Source organism: Prinia subflava, chromosome 3, assembly GCF_021018805.1.
Source record: "Prinia subflava isolate CZ2003 ecotype Zambia chromosome 3, Cam_Psub_1.2, whole genome shotgun sequence".
Taxonomy (NCBI): Eukaryota; Metazoa; Chordata; class Aves; order Passeriformes; family Cisticolidae; genus Prinia; species Prinia subflava.
Window position 1 is genome coordinate 21688367 of NC_086249.1, and position 21870 is coordinate 21710236.

Below are 21870 nucleotides of genomic sequence, written 5' to 3' on the forward strand. Positions count from 1 at the left end.
TCGGATGGCAGTGTTAACTCTGCCCCTGAGAAGGCCGGGGAGGAGGAAGTGGTAGGGGTAGGGGCTGGCAGGACGGGGGCCACCGAGCCGTGAGAGAAGTTTATCCCGTAGTCCAGTTCATTCCGTGTTTCCCTTTCCTCAGAACACAGCTTTACTCGTACCTCATACCATAACAGAACATATGCCAATTCCTCAAATTCTCTCCTTTTCTTCTTCGCTACATGTTCCCACAGAGCTTCCCACGCCCATTCGTCAAAAGTACCAAACACAGGCCATATAATATTAGGTCCTATCTCCTTTCCTCCCCAAACATTCATACACAAATAAATCATCCGATCTTTAGATGCTCCTCTCCTAATTGGGCATTCTTGCCAACCTTGCAACAACTTTCCTAATGGACTTTTCCGAGGAATTTCAAGATCAGCCCTCGCTGAGGTTTCCCTTAAAGAATCCTCCCGATCTCTGCTGAGATCTGATCCCATACTCCCCGTGGCACAGAAGTTATGGGATACCAAAAATTAAATCCCGAGTTTCCGAACTCGATGCCGTTAACTTAATGATCCAGCGGATGACCGTTCCGTGGATGTTCGGTTAACGGCGGGGCTCTGTAACCGCCACCGAAAAAATTAAGCGACCCCCCTGGTCGCGGTCAAGAAGGCTTACTCGTCCCCGAACTCAAAAAGGGACGTCCTCTTTCCTTCAGGACCCCTGGTGACCTCCCCCACCCCGTCGGGTAGCACTCACACACGAAGCGAAATATCACACGTTCCAATCGCTTCCCCGTCGGTCGGCCGTGTCCCTCGCGGGAGCAGCGGAAACGCGACCTTAAGGTCCGCTCTCGCTTCGTGATAAATCACGTCTCATTCACACACACACTCACACACACATACACGTTCTCAAGCACTTGGTCACCCCCACTCAACCACGCTATACTTACGGTCCTTTTCCTGCGTGGATTCTTCGTGCACTTAGATTTTTACGAGTGAAACAATACCGCGGTTCCAGGGGAAAACCCCTGCTGAGTTCCCGAGCCCCCCCAAGCTAGCTTGTCCTAATGCCTAATCCCTTTGCTGTTGTGGGTTCTGGGTTCGTAAAGCCAGTTCGTTCTTCCGGACTTACCCGCTCTGCCAGGCCGCTTTTTACGGCGGGGCGCCCCCCGGTCAGAAGCAGGGATCCGTAGAATATTCAAAACTGGCCCCACGTTGGGCGCCAAAATTGTTATAAACGCCAGGACAAATTTATTGCCAAATTCAATAGTTTGGTTTATTAACATCCAAATCACAAAATTTAGAATCAAATTATAACAATTTCAAACAATAAAAACAAAACAATACGAACCCCACGAACAGCAAACTTACTTGACCGAAGTTCTCCCGGGAAAAGTAGAGCCAAGGGTGACCCCAGAGACACAGGACCTGGCAGCCTTGTCTCTAGCTGGGTTCACAAACTTGCCCACCTAAAGACCCAACTTAAATACACTTAGTTTCCCCCTCGGCAACTTTCCTCCCATTGTTTCTCTAATCATCGACCATTAACTTTATTTACATTAATTCCCGAAAGGGTCCCCGGGCACATTCAAATGCTAATGTCCAGAGTTAGTCCTTGCTTTGAGTAACTGTCGTAGAGGTGTGTGATGACCGGTGTAAGTCCTCGCTGGCACGTCTTTGCTGGCACGTAGCGTTTGACCTGTTGCGAGTCCCAATGAGTTGAGCTGCACGTAGGCAGGGGCAAGTTGTTCTCACCTTCCATTTTTGGAACCCGGAAGATCAGGGAGGTGCTTTACAGAAATTCATACAATATATATCACAGTTCCCAATCTATAATTATTTATAAAACATGAATTAAATAACCATATTTCCCACAGTTTTGATGGCAGGTTAGGATGTCTGTGATGAGCAAGTACAGAAGCATATTTCCTTGTTGTGTATCTCATGTTAATTTCCTTTTGGTTTTCTTCTTTTGGTTGTCCTTAAAGTTGCTTTTTTGCTTAAGATGGGTCTTTTTCCATGTTAATTAGACATCTGTTTCCTAATGACAACAATTACATTATCAGGTAACACAGATTACCTGCCTGCAGTGATCAGAATGTTGGGTGGAAGTTTAGTGGATTTTTTATTTTATTTATTTATTTTTTTTTAATGAAAGGATTTGGTGAGAGGGATCCTGATCAAATTAAATGGAGCAGCAAATTTAATTCAGGCTGAATTAAGTAGCATTATCTGGATCAGGCCAATAAACCATTTAAAAATTGAATGATAAACACATGGATATTTTATAGAAGTATATGTAAAATAATGTCTGAAATGCATCCTTACCATCCTGGCTTGCAGCAAACCAAGAAAGTCTTCCTGTGCACTAGGATTAGCCTTTGTAGGGGGGAAAAAAGGGACCTTATCAGGCAGAGAACACTGTGCTCCCAGTGAACCAGCCAAAAAACCACTCCCCTCCCCTCTCCATCCCCTTGTGTGAACTGAGGATAAATCTCTAGGATTAAATGCATTTCTTCTGTGTTGCTGCCAGCGACCTGCCATCTCCCCTGAGAGCTTCCTCTCCGCCTCCTGGCCACCCTGGTTCACCCCTGGAGCTCAGCAGGACTGCTCAGAGTACCTCAAGTATCTGCTGGACCGGTACGTGAGGAGTGCCATGACCTTGGAGCCTGGTGACGATGGCATCCCTAAACCCCAGTGGAATGTTCAGTGCTGACACTCCTGCAAACAGGGCACGTGGCTGAGACCCCCAGAGGAGCTGGGAGGGGCGGGGTTGGGATAGTGAGACTGGTGTGAGGCTCCTTAGTAAAACCCTCTTTGGACAATTTTAGGGGTAATGACAGAACTTAGTTCAACTTGAAAATTTCTGCCTTTGCTCTGAGGACACAAGGAATTCATAGAATTACAGAGTCATTAAGGTTGGAAAAGACCCCTATGGTCATCGAGTCCAACCATTAACCCAGCACCGCCAAGTTCACCACTAAATCGTCTCCCTAAATGCCATATCTACACATTTTTTAACACTTCTAAGAACAGTGATTTCACTACTTCCTTGGTCAGTCTGTTCCAACACCTGACCACCCTTCACCCTTTCAGTGAAGAGATTTTTCCTGATACCTAATCTAAAATTGGACCAGCCTTAGAGATTCGACTGAAAAATCACTAAGCCTACTCTGTAAAATGTTGATTTTTTGCCTTTTACCTAGAAATATCAAATCTCTGGTGTCCCAGTGATCCCTCTAGAAGTGTGGAGTCAGTGGCACATGAAGACCTCAGGTTCCCAAATCCTGTCTGGCTCCTTCCCACCTTTATTCCACAGCATCAGACCCCTGGGTACAGGGAGGTTAACTGGGATTAGCTGCTTGCAGTGAAGAACAGGAGCCCTACTTTAGAAACTACTCTTGGTGTTGTACTGATGCATAACACAGCCTTTTTCTCCCCTGCCAAAGACTGCATGAAGAAGAAAAAACTGGGAAAAGGATCTACCAAAAACTCAAGGAGTCCAGCTTGATGTCTCAGGCGGTGGAGCACCATTACTTAAACAAGACATTGATTGAGAAGATGTTTGGGGGTAAAATGATGACAAAGATCCGCTGCTTGAAGTGCCTGAATGTTTCCTCCCGAGAAGAAGCCTTCACAGACCTGTCCCTGGCTTTTCCTCCGTCGGACAGGAACGTGCGTGGCAGCACATCTGTTCTACCAGTGGAAGAAATTGGCCCACAGTTCATTGAGCCTCCAGAAAGTGCAGGCCAGCTTATGGGCTCTCCCTGGATCCAGAGGAAGGCCCCCATGGCCAGTGACCACGCAGCCCCATCAGTGTCAGTGGAAACATTAGGTTTCCAGGAACCAGGAGAAGCAGCTAATCCCATATGTGGCAATGATGTTGGAGTGGATGCAGCCAAAGACCCTCTCTCAACTTTTGGGGAGCAGGCATGTGCTCCTAAGGACTCCAGATCTGTCCCAGACTTAATCAACTATTTTCTATCCCCAGAGAGACTGACAGCAGAGAATAAATACCACTGTGAGAAATGTGCGTCCTTGCAGGACGCTGAGAAGGTGGCAGAGCTGACAGAGGGTCCACACTACCTCATCCTCACACTGCTGCGGTTTTCCTTTGACCCACGGACTATGAAGAGGAAGAAGATCTTGGACAATGTCTCCATTCCTGTGGTGCTCAAGCTACCCATCCTTGTTGCTCCAGAGGAAACTGAGGAGGTTTGCCGGCATGGGAAGGATGGTGCTGTCCCGGGGAGTGGCTTCATGACTGTTGTGTATGACCTCTGCAGCGTGGTGGTGCACTCAGGCATCTCCTCCGAGAGCGGCCACTACTACTGCTACTCCAGGGAGTGCACTGACACCGTCCCCCACGGGCAGCCCCGGGAGGGGGCACCAAAACCGGCCTCTGACAAACAGTTGGACTTTGAAATCCAGTGGTACCTCTTCAATGACACCAGAGTTTCCTTCTCCTCCTTCGAATCGGTCAGCAACGTCACCTCGTTCTTCCCCAAGGACACTGCCTACGTCCTCTTCTACCGGCAGCGGCCGGGCCGGCAGAGCTGCCCGCTGCACCAGGCTCTGGCTGAGGCTGGCCGCCTGCATGGCGAACCCTCCCTCCACAAGGACCTGATGGAAGCCATTTCCAAGGATAACATCCTCTTCTTGCAGGTAACTTCCACTGCTGTGCACAGCAGGGTGCGGTCCTGATCATGGGCCACGTTCCCACCCATCCAGGCAGCAGTGAGCTCCTGTCCTGTGGTTAAAGTCCTGCAGATCCCCACCCACTCCCTGAAGCCAAATCCCTTTTTGTTTTTAGCACCCAGATACAAACAGATTATGGTTTCCTGATGAAAACTGGGTGCTGAGACCGGTACAAGACACCTTGTGGCTGTGCTTGGGGTTGACTTGCTATGGTCTGCTCCTGGAAGCTCAGCATGAAATTTTCTTTGAAGTGCCTGGGAAAGATAGGATGATGGAATAGTTTGGATTGGAAGGAACCTTTAAAAGCTGTCTAGTCCACCTCCCCTGCAGGATGAGCAGGGACGTCTTCAACTCAGATGCTTAGAGCCCCATCAAGCCTGACCTTGAATGTTCCCAGGGATGGAGCATGTGCTGCCTCTCTGGGAAATCTGTGCCAATGCCTTGTCACCTTCATTGTAAAATACTTGTTCCTTACATTCTGCCCTTTCCTCTTCTTCCCAGATTCACTCACTGATAACTAGCTGTTTCTTCCTACCACCTCTGATGTTAACCTGAACATTGCAAGCAAAGTTTTTTTTTTTTTTTTTTTTTTTTTTTTTTTTCTTTTTTTCTTTTGGTTTTGGTTTTGTTTTTTTTTTTTTCCTTTTTCTCTTCTTATCATAGAATAAAAAAACGGTTTGGGTTGGATGGGACTTATAGACCATCCAGTTCCAACCCTTCTGCCATGTGCAGGGACCCTTTCCAGTAGACCTGGTTGCTCAAAGCCCCATCCAACCTGGCCTTGAACACTTCCAGAGATGAGGCATCCACACCTTCCCTGGGCAGATGTGTGAGCTGGGAGTACAAACTAGGACAGGTTTCATTCAGCTGATGGAGTTCAATGCTTTCCAAACAACAGTGTGTCATATGACATGACCTGCATGTGGGACGATTTGAGGTGTCCCTCCTGTCCCATAGGTGACCTGGGAGGGCTGGGTTTGATCTCTGAAGAGCTGCCATGTTCTGCTGCATCCCTCCTGCGGAGCACTGGAGCACATGGCCTTCACACCTCACTTTAATTTAAAGGAAGCTCCCAGGGGGAACCATACAGGCTCTTGGCTCCTCAGGGATGGTGGGAACATCCCCCCACCTGGATTTTTTATCTGCTGATATCCTTGTGGTGTTTTCCCCCCTTCCTTCTCCCAGGAGCAGGAAAAAGAAGCAAGGAACAGAGCCGCCTATATTTCTGCCTTGCCGAAGTCCCCGCTGTGGTGGAGAGACTTGGACAGGGACAAGGATGATGACAGCTCGTCTGGGGGCTGCAGCCCAGCAGCGGGCGGCGGCGGATCCGGCTCCTTCCACGGACTCGTCTTTTAGCCAACAGCTTAAACCAGATGGGCAGTGTCCACAGGGCCAACCCGAAGCCAGAGCCTTCTCTTCCTCACCCTGATGATAGGGAGCGTCTTGGAGGAGGATTTGAGAAACATTTCAATGGCAAAGGTCTCAGGGGCTGACTTGGAGGCACCTGGAGGGTCTTGCTGCTTCCTATGCACTTGGTCTTCATGCCTTAACGTACCTAAGCTAACGCAGAGATGAGCAGCTGCTGACAGCTCGGAGAAGTGCCCTTCTGCTTCAGCATAGCCATGTCCTGCCTGCTGTGAGCCATGCCGCCAGCCTGGGGAGGTGACGGGGACAGGCATGGGGAGGAGGATGGACCCAGCAGGGCCCCAGGGATGGAGATGTCCCATGCACATCCTGTCTGCAGCCCTTCCCATGGCACTAAGTTGGTTCTGGGGCGACCTCTGCTCAGTTGTTACATTTTTTTAATGTGGTTTGGGAACCCACCATGAAAAATTCTGAAGGTAGAAAAGAGTCTGAAAAATGCCAAAATGTAGCAGTGCTGGTCTATGAGGCAGTGAGCTTGTAAGACAAGCAGTGGCAGGTCAGCCAGAGGAGGTTTATGCTGCATTGCATGACAGCCAAAAGAGACTGAGGGGCACAAACCCCTCCAGCCAAGAGAGACTGACCTGATCCAGTTGGGGTTTCTGGGCTCCAGTGAAGACCCATTGTGTTACTGATGACTTCTGGATGCTGTTAGTGTGCACGGCAGGCCAAGACACACAGCTGTTTTTCCAGATGTGTCTTTAGGACTCATTTAGTCTCTTCCTTCTGCTGTCATTTTATGGTTTTCTGGGCTGGATCTGCCCTTAAAATTTGAGTTTTCCCTTGGGATACCCTAAACTGAGCAGCAGATGACAGAGCCCCCCTAAACTCATGATCTGTTTTTTTTTTTTTGTAATGCTGATTTGCAAGGTGAATAGCCCAACCAGATATGTTATAACAATCCAATATCAATATATACTATATAAACCAATGTATTCTATAAATCAATAATGTGACAGGGGCTGATTTTGATGGCAGATGGCCAGCTCAAGTCCCAGGCAGCACATCTACAGGACCACAGCTCTCTCCCATGTCCCTCCCTAGCTGTTTTCCCCTGCCTGCTCCTCCCTCACACCTGTAGTTGAGATTTCTCTGGCTCAAGTGGCAGAAACTTGTGCCTTAGGTCCTAAGTTCAGGGCTTAATCCTGACCGTGCGGTATTGGGTTAGGAGTACTGTGTTTTTTGAGGAAAAGGCAAAGCACAGACATTGCTATGGCTAATGTGAGCAGAAAGTCTGCTAGAGAGGACACCTGGGGTCAAGTATCTGGTGTATACTATCATATTCTTTTATTGCCTTTCCTATGTTTAAATAAAGGAAATTAATTCAACATACAGACCTAGTGCCTTATTGCAGTGTTCATAGATATTGGGCTGATGGGTCAAAAAAGAAATGGGGAAGCTGAGGCATCCATCCTCAAGGACATGGGACAGTCTTGCACAGTGGTGGCTTGGAAGAGGGGATCAGGCAGAGGAGGGATGGGATCCTCAGTGCAGAGCTGTGTGCCCTCCAGAAGAAGATCACAGTGCTAATAGTGGAGCCTTGCAGACGAGCAGTAGAGTATGTTTATAGTCTTTAAGTCAAGTACTGAGAGGAAATAAATGAAGACCCAAAGCTGAAGTGTCACAGAAAGTACAGTGGTGTTTCCTGGTTTTATTACTAGAACTTCTAGTTATTTCTCATTCAAAGAGGTTGCCAAAAGTTTTTCTGTTGCTGTCATGCTAGCTCCTTTCTTTATACTGGAGTATCACCTTTTGGCATTTTCTGTGCTGTTTGCTGTAAGGTGCTTTTGTAGGAGATTGTCTTTAACTTGATCAGATCATAAAGTAATGAAGGCAGATAGTCATACCAACATGGAAAATGGAGAGACTGTATCATAGCTAAGCTCTTTCCTGAATATGTCTTGTTTTTTCCCCCAAGATTTTCAGAGATGAGCAGAGGCAAACATCATGCAGTTCTCAGCATGGATGGCAGCCTGGAGAGTATCAGTGGTGTAATGAGGTTGACTGGTTTAGCCCCTCTTAATTTCCTCTAATTATTAACACTGGACTTTTCTTTTGGACTCAGCCAATCCTATTACATCTTTGAAGAAGATATTTAATAGTATTGGTCCCAGTAAAGATCTCTGAGGAACACTACTCATTGCTGGTTTGGACACTGAGTCATTGACTGTAGCTCTTCCAGTGCAGCCATCCAACCAATTCCTTATTCATCTAATGGTCCATCCATCAAACTCTTCAATTAAGAGCTAAGAATGTTACAGGGGACCATATTAAAAGCCTTACAGAAGTCTAGTTTAGTATGGTGTATTCTATCTATGCTACACCAATTATAGTATATGCTATATTGATACTGGTGTTAGTAATGCCAGGCATTTTTGCACATGGCATATTGATAAAGTATATGCCATGGTATATGTGATGGTTTGGCTCATTTTGTCTGTCACACATGCCTCATTGTCAAGGAGAGCCCATAGGAGAGTCCTCAGCTCTTAGTTTGGGATTTCACACGTGCTACAGATGTGAGATGATGCTACTCTTGTCTAAAAGAAGTGTTACAGGAGCTGTGCTTAGGGAGGTGTCTTTTCCCAATTGTCTTTTTTTGTTTGGTTTTTTTTTTTTTTTAAGGAAGTCTTAAATGCGGGGTTGAACTTTTAACTCTGGAGAAAAAATATTGTCCTTTTGCTGAGATTCTCTGGGTGTTTTGGTGTGCTGAGCTGAGACTCACAGGTGCTGAGCTGTTGATGGGTGAGGAAGGCAGCATTTGTCCTCACACTGCACACAACAGTGCAGATATACAGTATAAAATTCAATTTAGTAGCTTAAAAATACATGGCTTGGGTTCTGGTATCAGGAAAAACCCTAGCTAAATCCTAAAGGCCCCCATTACCCATACAGAAAACTTGAAGCTTTAGGCGACACTTGGCAACATGCTAAGAAGATGCTCTGAAAGCTTTAAAGGTGCTACATAATCAAACTTGATTTGTTGTTAGTTCCCCCTTTCTTTCCCTGCTCTGAATTCATGCTGGGAATAACCAGGGAGAGATGTCTTTTTATTATCATTCTTTTATTTTCCTGTTGCTTTTCTGTTGCATATACAGTACTTAAAAATGAGATCACCTTCACGTCAGGCATGTACCATGTTTATTAACAGCAAAAAAGTATTATCTAGGCTTCACTCAAGACCAATTTACAGGATAAATAATTGTTTCAAATTACTTAAAAAAACCCCCAAACCAACCAAACAACAACCCCCCAAAGAATAAATTAATAACTTAAGTGATTAGCTGTCCACAGTGATTTGAAAACTTAATAACCATTCAAACAGTGACACCACAAGAAGACACATACTGTACAGTTTGCCACAGATTACTTTTGTCCTTCCTTCTACAAATGGAAATCAAAAAATTAAAAATACTCCTCTTTAAGAACAGTCATAGGCTTTGAAACACACAAAACATCCCTGCGAATCGGCTGCTGACACAACAGCTTCACAGCCAGGGCTCCAACCCCTCCTCGCAGCAGGTTAAGAAACAAATGGAGAAAACTACCCTAATTAGACTGGTCTGTTCCCACACAATGATGCCCAAAGTCAGTGGGGACATGTTGACTTTGCCAAGGGCTGGGTTGAGTGGGGTATAACTACTCTAAAGGTTTGGTCCTAACCCTACGGGATTCATCGACAGGCTCCCCGTGGAGCCCAGGGTCCTGCTCCCCTCCCCTCTCTGCAGCGTGGTTCAACCACCACGTCCAAACTGCTCTCAAAAAACCCCATGGTGTTTTCAGGGTCAATGTGGCAGCAGAATGCTGAAAACTGTGCAAATGGCATTTCCCCCACCCCCCTCACTCAGAAGGAAATCCTGCCAAGTTTTTTTTCACCTTGGTAATTAAGTTTGAAGAGGTTTTTAATGAGTTTTGCAGAGCGGGATGTGTCAGTGCCGTGTATGATGCTGGGCATGACAACAGGGTAGCAGCACCACATGCTGCCCAGCCATTGCCTGCAGACTCAAAACAGCTCCTTGCATTACTAGATGTCAATTAATTACACCTCATGACACATCTGTGAGGTGGGGAAATAAATACTAAAAACCTTCATTTTACAAGCCGGAGAAAAAGCAGGATACAGAGTTCACATGAACCCTCTCGTCCCACATGAAGATACAGTGTGGTGTCACCCAGAGAATGACAATAAAATGATGGTTTCTTATCTCCTGGTCTTGGGGCAAACCTCTCCCATATGGTCAACCTATTGGCCTACAAATGAACCTGTTAAATGTTAGCAATGGGCTACATCAAAAACTAAGAGCCTGCTGATTGGGAGCAAGTCTGTTGAGAAACTTTTTTAGCTAAAGAGATGGAGCCATGTGGCCCAGCTTCTGTTTCAGGTATTACTGGCTGGTGTTGAACCTTGAACACCACGTGCCAGGACCAGCTGGCCGTGGGCTGGAAGGGGACAGCTGTATTGGAACACCTTGCTACATATCAACTTTTCTCAAGAGTAGACACTAAATCAACAGTACAACACTAGGAGTTGTGAACAAGGAGATAAAATTGTGACTACAGTGATGAGACACCAAGGACAGGCTGATAGAGGGATGAACTGCTCCAGGCTAAGGAGCAATCAGGATCAACAAGTGGATGTCTTGACCTCCAAGAGCCTCATTAACAGCTGCAAGATCATTGTGTACATGTGGGAAGGTTGGGCAGAGAAGAGAGGCACTCAGACTCATCAGGTGCCCTAAATTGGCTTATTTGCCCTTCTGATTTGATGCTGGACTGGTCCTTCTGATTTTCTTGATGGCTCTTTGACGGCCATGTGTATTCTCTGGCTGGTGCCAGGGTTAGGCTTTGCTCTTCCCCCCTCCTGTAGAACTAGGGCTTCTCCATAATCACGGCTCCACTGCATCCATCTCATCTACACATCATCCCTCCAATGAGACATCCAGTGTGGGTGTCAGCTTCTACATGGAATGGGAGTTTTACATCACCAGGTGGGAAAACACCAACACAATGCAAGCACGACTTGAGAAAACCATCCGTTTACTTGCCTCTTAGGCCAGAAAGATCAGGCAGGACCTGGGAATTATGTTAACATCTTACCATCCGTAAGACCTGGACATGGCTGTACCCCCATCCCCACCCAAGGAGCCATGATCATTAGATAGCCAAAACAAGCCAACTTTTCCTGGTATGCCAGAGTGTGGAGGTGGCATGGGTTTGCTGAGAGCTCTGGATCTAGCCTAGCAAACTTACAGGTTAAAGCTGTCATCCAGCTGCTAGAACTGCGTGTCCATGTTCTGGATGACTCCCAAGTGCAAGGGATGGCCCAGCGTGGATTAGGTCATCTCACTGGGAAGTATGGTCTTAGGGGTTGAGCTGTGGGCCTTGCCACTTGGCTTCATGGCCAGAAAAGTGGCCCTGTCCCTGTTTTGGATGTTATGGGGCTCTAAGCAACCGTTGGGCTCCCTCCCTCACATGGAGGAGTCACCACACAACCACGGCAGCAGAGGGTCTCAGCATGGAAGAGATGCTTCGAACAGGGTCAGCTATGGGGTTAACCTAGACTGGTCCTGAAAAGCCCCAAGGATGAAGATGGCACCTCAAGGGACAACCCTGTGAAACCATGGCACTGCTACCCCATGAACAGCTCACAGGAGCCCCTCAGCAAGCTGTCTCCCAGCATGTCCTGGTCCTCACTTCTTGTAGGGTTTCTCCTGCCCAGCTCAGAGCTGCGTGAATGGACCAAGCATCCCTGAATACCAGAGCACAGCCATCACATTGGCAGGATGACCCCCTTGAGAGTGAAATGCCCAAGAGTGGTGGAAGCTCCCTTCCCACCAGTGCATGGCTTTTTCTGAGCATTCCACAACCCACAAATCTCCACATATCTGACTCAAGATTCAGGCCAAAGGAGCACATGGTGAAGACCAAGACCCAAACCTTACTGGCAGACTCCCCTGCCTTCTCTTGTCCCAACCTCATGTTCACTCATATCTTACCCTTGCCAGTGGCTGGTGGCCCAGAGTTCAAACCCATTCCAGTTAGCTCCCAGACAAGCCAAGTCTTCCCCACCTTTTGTTTCTGATTCTGCATTTGGCCCTATCTGCCAGACTCTCAGCTTTGCCCCGGCACAGTCTGCGCTCACACATTATTTCCTTTCACCAACTTGAGACTAAGCCTAAGCCTGGCATCCATTTAGAGCTGGAAATGTATTTCTCACTGAACACTCCAATGCCAATTCAGAGCAAATCAGCACCAAGGCAGCTCACACATCTCACCAGACAGAGAAATAGTGAGCAGCATTTACACACTCACAGCAAGGGATACACACTTTTGGAGACTTTTGCCTTTAAAACCACCTGCTTAATCATTTTCAAGCTTGGGGAAAGCTTTGAGCCATGGACCTGGTGCTTCATAAAACTAAATATTGAGGTCATGATGCTTGTCCCACAAACAACCCTTCCCCATGAGCACACACACATGCAAGCACATCCCATTTCTAAATGGAACCATAGAGCTATAGAGCAGGCTCTGACGTGAAGGCTCAAGCCAGTTTAATTTCAATTAAAATGAATAATTTGCAACGTTCCCAGTTTCTTTAAATACCTATTTCTAACAAAGGAGCCTGTCATACTTGAGAATCCAAGTATAAAGTGGATGTGATAAACTCAATGCCTTCAGGACAAAGTTCTTGGCAGTCCATGTAATTAAAGCAGCTGCTTTTCAGTATGGTTTAAGACTAAATACTGCACAAACATTAATCACCAGGGACTGCTGTAATCAGCTCAGCAATCGTCATGGGTGACTATTTCCACTGAAGCCGTTGATTACTTACTGCTTTCAGGAGGGGTTGATACTGTCATGTCTATGTGGCACAGAGCCTGTGGGCTTCTCCTCATTTTGGTGGTGCTGTTTGCTTGGTGCTTTGCAGGGGAAAAGACAGAGGAATGTATCTGTTGCAGTGAAAACACAGACTTCACTGCAAAGCAGAGAGGGGCCAGCCACCAGCAGTTGTTAAGTAGCTGCTTTTGGGCTGTTTTGGTCTGTAGTCTGCCAAATGCAATGGGCCAGTTACTGAGGATACTCATGAGAGCAAATTATCAAAACACAGTGTGTGAGCCTGGGAAAAGAGCTATCCCCATGCCAGTGGTTGCCCCATGAACAAAGACATTTGTGAAATGTGGAGAAAAAGGACTAGTTTCTCCAGTACCACAAAAGGCTTTTCCAGTCTTAATTAATGCCTTGGAGTAAATGTGGGAGTGGGCACTGGATGCACCTAGTCCCAGTGCAGAAGCACAGGGCACCCAGTCAGCAAATTGCATTCAAACCCACTGTGTTCTCTCTTGAGCCACTAAAGCTAACAACTTAGAAGAAGAAATAGGAAAAATTCAGCTTCCCAGTACAGAGACATTCCTTTTGGTGGGGATGAGGAGCTCTCTCCCAGATGGGTGAATGCACACTTCAGTGGGCTCTGGATCAGACACAATGTTTAGTCTCCACTGAGATGCAGAGATGAAAGAGGCATTAGAAATATGAAGTATTGCATTCTAGTCTTCATTTCGTCATCTCACCAAGCAAGTGTGCAAGCCCCCAGCAGGGGGCAATGGCCCTTGCAGGCTGTAACACCTCCTGACCTTCAGAAAGCCTCTGACTGTGCTAAATCTTCCCCTTTGGGACTTTGGGGTTTTTTCCCTTCTAGTAATTATTATTTTTAGCACAAAAATTAGGATATTTGCTTCATTGTTTCTATAAAAGTCCCACCCTTCAATGTCTTAACAGGGTCGTCAGAGCTTTTTCATTAACATCCTTCCCTTTTCATGGCATGTGAGAAGAAAATACAAAATGGTGTTGGAAGTTCAAGACTTGTTTTACCAGCAGACAGCAGCACGCAGCCCTTAAGGGACTGGTATCCTATCCCCATGTGGCTCACGTCTGGCCCTTTCCAAGCTCAGACCAAGATTAAGCAAATGTGTTAATGCTTAAGCATTAATAATCAATACAACTTGGTGGTGTTGGTGGAATAGAGCTCACAGCACTGGGAGGGGTTCAGCTTGCAGAAAGAATAGCTCCAGCTCTTTAATAAATATTACCTAATCTTTCTAATGTCTCCTTCATTTGGCTCTTGGTTTGCGGTCAGCTTGTTTATTCGTGTCAGCGCTTGCTGTCTGGCAATCAGGCTGCTCCATGGCAATCATTAGTTCTTCCTGTTTTCATGAGATCATGAATTATTATCTCTGCATTAAACTGTCTCGTCCTTCTCTTCTCTATGTGCTCAGCAGCTGCCTGGCAAGTGATCCCAAAGCCTGGATGTGTTAAGGATGCTGGCAAGGGACAACAGCACACTCCCACCCATAATTAGAGCCTAGGGTCATTAAAGTCAGCAAGCCCCACTTTTGTGTGGAAGAAATATTGCTGAAGATGAGGGGGAAACAGTTCAGCTTTTTGCACTCTCCACAAACCAACCACAATGCCACGTTAAAGCTCATTCTGAAATGCCCTGCCCTGACTCTCCTGACCAGCCTCTTCCCAAGCCTTCGACCTCACCATCAACCAACATTTCAATTACTCTTCTTCTCTCTTCCAAGAAACATTTCACCAGACCTCCTCACCCAGGATCAACCTCTGCAGTACAGCACCTGCCTTCTCCCAGTCCTTGCAGCAGCCTTCCATTCCCTTCCCTTCTTGTCACTCATCCTTATGCCAGTCCACATACACAGGGTCTCCAGAGCCTCCCTGCCCCCTCATACTTAACCACAGAGCTTCTCACAAGGGCCACAATGTAGGACTCTCACTCTATGGGTTTCTTTTGGTGCCACAAAAGGCAAATTTTGGTTTTTAGGGTCAGAATCACAGGAATTGGTTTCAGACAGGCAGTGGGTCAGAGCTTAAGTTCTACCTTCCAAAGCCAATCCCTCCAGCCCCTTCCAAAGCCAATCTCTCCAGTCCACTGACTTTGAGAGATGATGGAGAATATAAACAGAAGACACCCCCACAAACTCATGTCAGCATGTGCTGGCATGTATGTGTGTGTATGATGGGGCAAGTCCGGGGCTCCTAGGTCAGCTCAATGGGATGGTGTGGATGCTCGTCAAGCTCCCGAAGGTTAACAACCCCAACCAAAACCCTGGGGGCTGTCCAACCAGGCAGAGAACAGCCCTCAGAGGTTTTGAGCATATTATTTACAAGAGACAGGACAACAAAAGTGATTTCAAAAGCAATGGTCCTTGCTCAGTTTTGGGACTGGGGGGAGGCAGAGAAGAGGACAACCATAAGGAGTAGAGAATCAGAGCTGGGGAATGATACCCTAGGGGAGATGCCACAAACCTGCGTGGTGTGGTTTAGGGTACGATACGAAGAAGACGGGGAGAGATGATGCAGTGTTAGCACATACAAGGTGGCTTTAATAGCTGTAAGGAAAAGATGTGTAGGGTGAAACCTGGTATTGCTAAGTCAAAGTTCCTGGATAGTGCATCCAGCAGCTAAAGCACAAACCTAGCCACCGAACATAGTTGGTCTTTATCACTGGCAAACAGTATCCGCCAAGTCTTCCCCTGAAATTAAGTTTTGTTTTAAGAGAAAAAAAAACCCATGACACCTCCTCCCCTCCACAGACAAGTCTTAGAAATCCAGCCCAAGTGGATCTGACAGCCCAGCGGGGCCGCAGCTGGGGAAAACCAACAGGACACGTGCCTGTTTTGCCGCCTGCCGCAGGCACTACTGCTTGGTGCTCTTGGCAGGCTCCGAGGACTGCCGCACATCAGTCCACTCCTGCATGGTGCTCTGCAGCGCCTGCGTCTTCTCCTTGTCCACTTGCACGTAATCAACCTTCTCATCTGAGGCGACCGACGAGGTGGAGGGCTGTGGGGAGGAGAAACAGGGCACCGCCTGGTCACTCACCAGCTCCCCGCTCTTCCCTCTCACTCCTCTCTGCAGCAGCAGCACTGTGGGTGCCACGAGTCCACCAGCACCACCCCTGCTTTCTTGAAGGCTCATCACCCTCCCTCTAGCTTCCCAAAGACACCTGGATGAAGGATTTCAATCTGCTCTGCCTCTTGCTGGCACGAGACTGCAGTGCAGTGGGAGGGCAGAAACAGCATGTGGGTCTCCACCTTCTCACAAACTTTGGGACATGGATGTCTGGTTGTAACTGTGTTCTCTAACTGCTGATTTTGTGAGTTCACCCTTGCATCTTGCTCACTTTCCTATAAAGAACTCCAGAACTCAGAGATACACATAAAAATACCAGCTCCATACCTTTTGGCTGTGCTGACTCTACCCACCTACGGCACTAGCTCATTTTCATCCCCAAAACAATAGATATGTTTGCAGGGTTACCCCAGAGATGCGCTGAGAACAAGGAGATACTTTTTACCATAGCTTCTGGAGTCCTGGAGTTTTTTCTGACTCTATAGGTATTTCACAGGACCTCCATCTGCTTGTAATTGGAGCCAGAGAATGCTTTCTGGTGGTCTAAAATCACTTTTCCAGAATGGGATATGATTTAAATGGGTGATACTTGCAGAAATATTGCTGGGCAGAAAGAAACCATCAAGGGACAACTGTCAAATAACAGAAGGACCTAACCAGTGGGATGCTTTGCCTAGAAAACAAGGCGGTGTTTGAGAAAGTGAGGCCAACTCACAAGTTGTTGCCACAAAGCTTTATATAACCCTTGTCCTTCACCTTTCAGGTGCAAAATCCAAGTCTGGTCTTGGAGGACCTCTTGTTTTGAAGGAGATAAAAACCAATTCTGATACTTCTTGGGATACCTCCTGACAGCTTTTAATATATAGTCTCCAGCTGAATTTGTGCTCTCATCAGCATCCCTGAACCCTGCACATTCATGCTTCTGCTTTGCACTTCCAGCAAAGCTGCAGACATGCATGAGAGACTGAGTTTGACCTAGAATAATTATAGCAGTGGGTCACAGAACGGTTTGGATTGGAAGGGACCTTAAAAATCATCTCATTTCAACCATGGCATAGACAGAAACACCTTCCACTAGACCAGGTTGCTCTAAGCCCCATCCAACCTGGCCTTGAAGACTTTCACGGATCTGGCAGCCAAAGTTTCTTTGGGCAACCTGTTCAAGTGCCTTACTACCCTCATAGTAAAGAATTTCTTTCTAATATCTAATCTAAACCTGCCCTCTGACAGTTTGAAGCCATTATCCCTTGCAGTGTCACTCCATGTCCTTGTCAAAAGTCCCTTCCAGCTCTCCTGTAGCCCCTTTAGGTACTGGAAGGTGCTCTAAGGTCTCCCTGGAGCCTTTTCTTCTCCAGGCTGAACAAGCCCACCTGTCTCAGCCTGTCTCCATAGGAGAGGTGCTCCAGCCCTCTGGGCATCGGAGATTCTTGAGACCACAGTCCGGGGCTTTGGACCATGCTGTTGCCAATGTGGATAGAATCCCTTAAAAATAGTCAGAAGTTTATAAAATCCCCCATACCTTCCTGTGTGGCCCTGGTGAGCTTGGCTGGAAGTCCAGGGCCAGGTAATCCACACTCCCCGAACTCTTTTTAGGCGCTGGGCTGTTGGTACCACTAGGAACAGGAGAAGCAGAAATGGGGTTTTGCTAATGCAGGGAAGAGACAGGAGAGATAATGAGGATTAAAATGGGAAGGAAGAAAGAAAAAAGGAAATTAACACAAATCTGGAAATTAAACACGTTGGAGGCACCTTTAAAAGAGCCTCTCTTGCCTCTGAGACAAGGATGTGCAAGAACTGCTGGGATACTATAAATGTTGTATATTGTGCTAACAAATATTTCAAGCTCATGCTCTTGATTTCATGTTTCAGAGCAGCTCTGCTGCCTTTGTGCTGATTTTATTCACATGCCTGACAGCAGACGTGGGCTTTAGCATGTCTCAGGAACCACACCTCAGCAGGGCCAGGCCAGCTCTGGGATCTTTACTAATCACTACCATGCTACACAGAGCACAGATTCCCTCTACCCCATTAGTTACATAGCCTCAAAAATATGCTTCAAGTCAGTAGCTTCACCAAGAGAGACAAAATCCCCTCCCAGTAAGCAGTGCCTCTCCCTGCTGCTGCTCTGATAGCCCCTGCTCCCACAGAAACATGATGTCAGCAGCTATTTGGGGAAAAAATTTGAAAAAAGCACTTGTAATTAGGAAAATACACCCTCTCAGTCTGTATAAATTTTTATCCCTTCTTAATTCGTGTTTCTGCCCTCATACACATTGAAAACTCCAAAGAGACATGTCGTTTTCAGAAGGAAACACCCTGTTTTGTGCATTTAGGGATGCACATAAGGATGTACTCCACACAGCACTATCTCAGCACTTCCATGTCATGAGCTAGGAATGCATCTGCAGAGCTGGGGAGAGCACATGTCCTGCCAGGCCCATCTGCCTTAGCTGTGGGGCCCTTACCATGGCCACGTAGTTCTCCTCGCTGTCTCCCGAGTCAGTGCTGGTGATGCTCTGGGAGGAGACAGGGCGGCAGTACTGCAGAGAGCCGGCGTTGAAGCTCTGCCTGCAAGAACAAGGGTTCACGTGTTATTGATGGCTGCAGGTCCTGCTTGGCCTTTGCCAAGGAGGGATGGGAGAGGGCAGCTCCTGATGCCTGCAACCATCACCACGATCCAATCTGGGCATGAAGAAGAGCTGGTGGCATTGAGGTTCTCAGCCTGTCCTTTCCATAGGTCAGAAATTCCTGGGTTTGGTCTCCTCTATTTTTTCTTTACAGATTTTTTTAGTAACACTTTGCTTGCTATGTACCCATAACTCTCCTGCTCTCATCTACACAAATCAGATTCCACAAACTCTTTCATCTCACAGGAAACATTTAATGGTAGAGGATGGAGGGGCAGCCCTGGTGAAGCCTCTCACCTCCAGCCTCACCACAGCTACAGGGTTTGTTTACCATGCAGGCCCTATCCAAATTTTTTGCCGGAAAACAAATCCTCTGAGGAATTGTATTGCTTTCAGTTGGCCAGATCTAATTATACCAAACAAAATAATGAAATCACCTTCTGTCGTTAAAGCACACGTCTCAAAAAGCTATTTGTTGCCTTTCAGTAAAGCAGGGTCATATGATTAGCTGATGGGGGGGAAAAATCCATTAGCCTCTCCAGGGTCAGACCTCTTGTCAGTCAAACCCTGCTCGCTGCTTCCCAGGGCAGTGATTTCAGCTCACAGTGCTCATGCCCTGCAGTCAGTCTCCACACAATCCAATTTATTAGAGGAGTCAAAGCAGCCAAGCTTTGCTTCTGCCTTTTACAGGACAACATCAGACCATGAATTAGTAGCAGAGCTGGAATTGTGCGAATCCTGTTATTTTTGGCTGGCAGACATAGCTCTGAAGTGCTTTGGTTTAATTTTGCAGACTTCCTTCAGGCTAAGCTTTGCTTTCAAGGCAATCAAAACACAGCTTGGTCAGACCCTGAGAGTCACCCTGTGCTTTCAGACGATGATGGGGTTAGGGGGGATAGCTTGGATATGAAATCATGCCCCCCACACAGCGTGGCTGTGTTGGTCTGGCTCAGCCTCACCATGAATCGTGGTGGACCACAGTCCCTAGGTCAGAGCCACGGGTCTCCAGTAGTTGTCAGATCCCAGAAACAGGAAATGTCTTCAAGGGATCTTAATTAGCTTGTTAGCCACATGCTGGGCTTTCATGTGAAAGCCCAACCTAAATGAATTTATCTTCCTGCCACCAGCTGTGATGTGGGGAATGTTTAATCCCTAAAAGAGGTGACAGCATGGCTACATGTAGACACCATCTGAGAATAAGACCAGAGAGCTGCTGTTGGAGCAAAGCAAGAATTCATCCCCCAACCTTTACTCACGTTGGCCTGGACCAGGATTTTGTGACTGGTGATTTGAAGGGAAGCTCATCAATGACAGTGTTGTTCCTCAGGTCCAGCGGTGATGGCTTTGCTGCGGAGAGGAAAAGCCTTTATTCAGAGGCAGTATGTTCCTACAATTCAGCATCCATGACTGGCATGAGAGCGTCCCCAACAGATGGTTGATTACTTCCCATTCTACTGATCAGAGCCCCAGCTCTCCCTGATGATGACAGATACTCCAAACCAAAACCCCTGTGCTCATTTATGCCAGAACTGGGAAAAACCAGCAAATTTCTTCCTCTGCTCCACAGCCCCAAAGTGGAATGGGTGGTCTCAAAAGGGGAATGTGCCTTCCAGGGAATGGAGATTGCTAAAAATGCCCAAACCCCAAAACTATTCATTAGATATCTGTGGTAACTAATGCATTAGATGGGGACAAGACGAGGCTCTGCCAGGCCTGAACTGCCTCTGTGTGGAGTGTTTTCTCACAGGGAATGGAAAGGACATCAGCAGAGTAGTGTGAAAGCTCTTCTCATCATGGATGGTTCATTAGGTGGAAGAGTGCTACGCTCCAACCCCAGCCCTTGAACAGAGTGTTCATGGAGTTAGGTGTTGACACCCTAGAGATGGGAGCCCTCCTCCTCAGGATCTCCTTGGCCACCCGTCAGACAATGGATTAGGGAGAGATTTGGAGAATGTCAGCAAAGCCCTGAAGGAAGAACTGCCTGGAACCAGCCAGAAGGAAACTGTAGGAAAGATCTGTGTCATCTGAATACAACACTGAGATTCTGGGGTGGAGCACAGGGAGAGGTGCAGGCCAAGGGGCTGAAATCCTGTTACATGCATCTCCTGTTGAGGCCTGGAAGGGTTTGAGATGGACTGTTCAAGCACCATGAAAGCTACACCTGCACTACAGAGCTCCTGGAAGAGGAAGGGGATGGGGGACATCTGAAGGTCTGACTGTACTGGCAGCAGCAAAGCGGGCCCACCTAGGACTGGACAAAACTTCACAGATGCAGTCTGAAGTATGAAGAGAACAGAGGGATTCCTGGAAAGATTTGTGCACAACCAACCGTTCTTACCTTTCCGGTCGGGTTTGAGGTTGCGGTTGACTGGTGGGGGCTGGATTTCACTCAGCCGTCTGTGGCACTGAGCCACGGCTCCTCCTTTATGCACAGGAAGGGTGGCTGAGGACAACCCCACCAGGTCAAAGTGATGTGGCCCAGGGCTCATGGGGATGTAGAGGTTTTGGGAATTGTCGTTGACTTTCTCGGCGTGGATGAGGGGCGAGGAACCAGGGTTCATGGGGACGTAGTTGTCCTCGGAGTCTGTGCTGTGGGAGCGGGCCACCGCTGCCTTGGCCTGCTGGGGAACAAGTGGGAGGATGTGCTGTGAGCATCAGGCACTGCTCAACCCCATCACTCCAAACCCTTCATTTCATCATAACCAAACAACACCTGAGGGGAGACTCTAACATCTCAGCACAGAGGGAAGGAATCATCTGTCCCCTCCTTGGCCATCAGTTTGCACTGAGAGGGTCTGCCTTCTTTGTGTCCAAGACACTGCAACATCCTGAGTTTTCAGAAAGGTCTTTATCACCCAGACCTGAGCATCTTCTCATGATCAGACTGAGCTGGAGAAGCATGCTTAACCTCGAAAGTCTTTCTTCCCTAGGCTCTGTCCATGACTAACATGCAGTATGAAAGGCTGCTTTAATGTCATTTCCAGCTCAGGAAATCTTAGAAAGTGCACAAAAGAGGCTGTTCTGGCAACATGTCCAAATTTAGCTCAGCGACATCCCAGGCTTTCAGGAAGAAGGCAAACTCTTGGGTAGTTTTTTTTGGGCCAAAGCTGCAGGCAGATACACTGTGTGGAAGCACAGCTCTGCACATGATGCTGGGCTAGGTGGTTTCCACTCCATCTGTTCTCTGCAGGTCACCGTGGTTTTAACTGAAA

At 47.4% G+C, this 21870-nt stretch overlaps 2 protein-coding genes across 6 annotated transcripts in view; one reads left to right on the forward strand and one right to left on the reverse strand.

Annotated features, from left to right (window-relative positions):
* The window catches only part of USP35 (ubiquitin specific peptidase 35), a 34987-nt gene extending 25868 nt beyond the window's left edge, over nucleotides 1–9119 (forward strand). For all 3 annotated transcript variants that reach the window (XM_063394386.1, XM_063394385.1, XM_063394384.1), the window contains 3 exons: nucleotides 2521–2627; nucleotides 3437–4652; nucleotides 5871–9119. In XM_063394386.1, the coding sequence (XP_063250456.1) occupies nucleotides 2521–2627; nucleotides 3437–4652; nucleotides 5871–6041 (1494 nt within the window). In that variant the 3' untranslated portion in view covers nucleotides 6042–9119. The remainder of the gene's footprint in view (nucleotides 1–2520; nucleotides 2628–3436; nucleotides 4653–5870) is intronic.
* A 112-nt stretch (nucleotides 9120–9231) lies between these two features.
* Nucleotides 9232–21870, reverse strand: part of GAB2 (GRB2 associated binding protein 2) — a 92938-nt gene continuing 80299 nt past the window's right edge. Inside the window, exons 6-10 of one of the 3 annotated variants that reach the window (XM_063394388.1) lie at nucleotides 20997–21276; nucleotides 19915–20005; nucleotides 18497–18599; nucleotides 17551–17676; nucleotides 9232–15962 (exon numbers count right to left, since the gene is read on the reverse strand). In XM_063394388.1, the coding sequence (XP_063250458.1) occupies nucleotides 15819–15962; nucleotides 17551–17676; nucleotides 18497–18599; nucleotides 19915–20005; nucleotides 20997–21276 (744 nt within the window). In that variant the 3' untranslated portion in view covers nucleotides 9232–15818. Of the gene's footprint in view, nucleotides 15963–17550; nucleotides 17677–18496; nucleotides 18600–19914; nucleotides 20006–20996; nucleotides 21280–21870 lie in introns of all 3 variants that reach the window. The other 2 variants (XM_063394387.1, XR_010079968.1) reach the window with 2 other exon arrangements.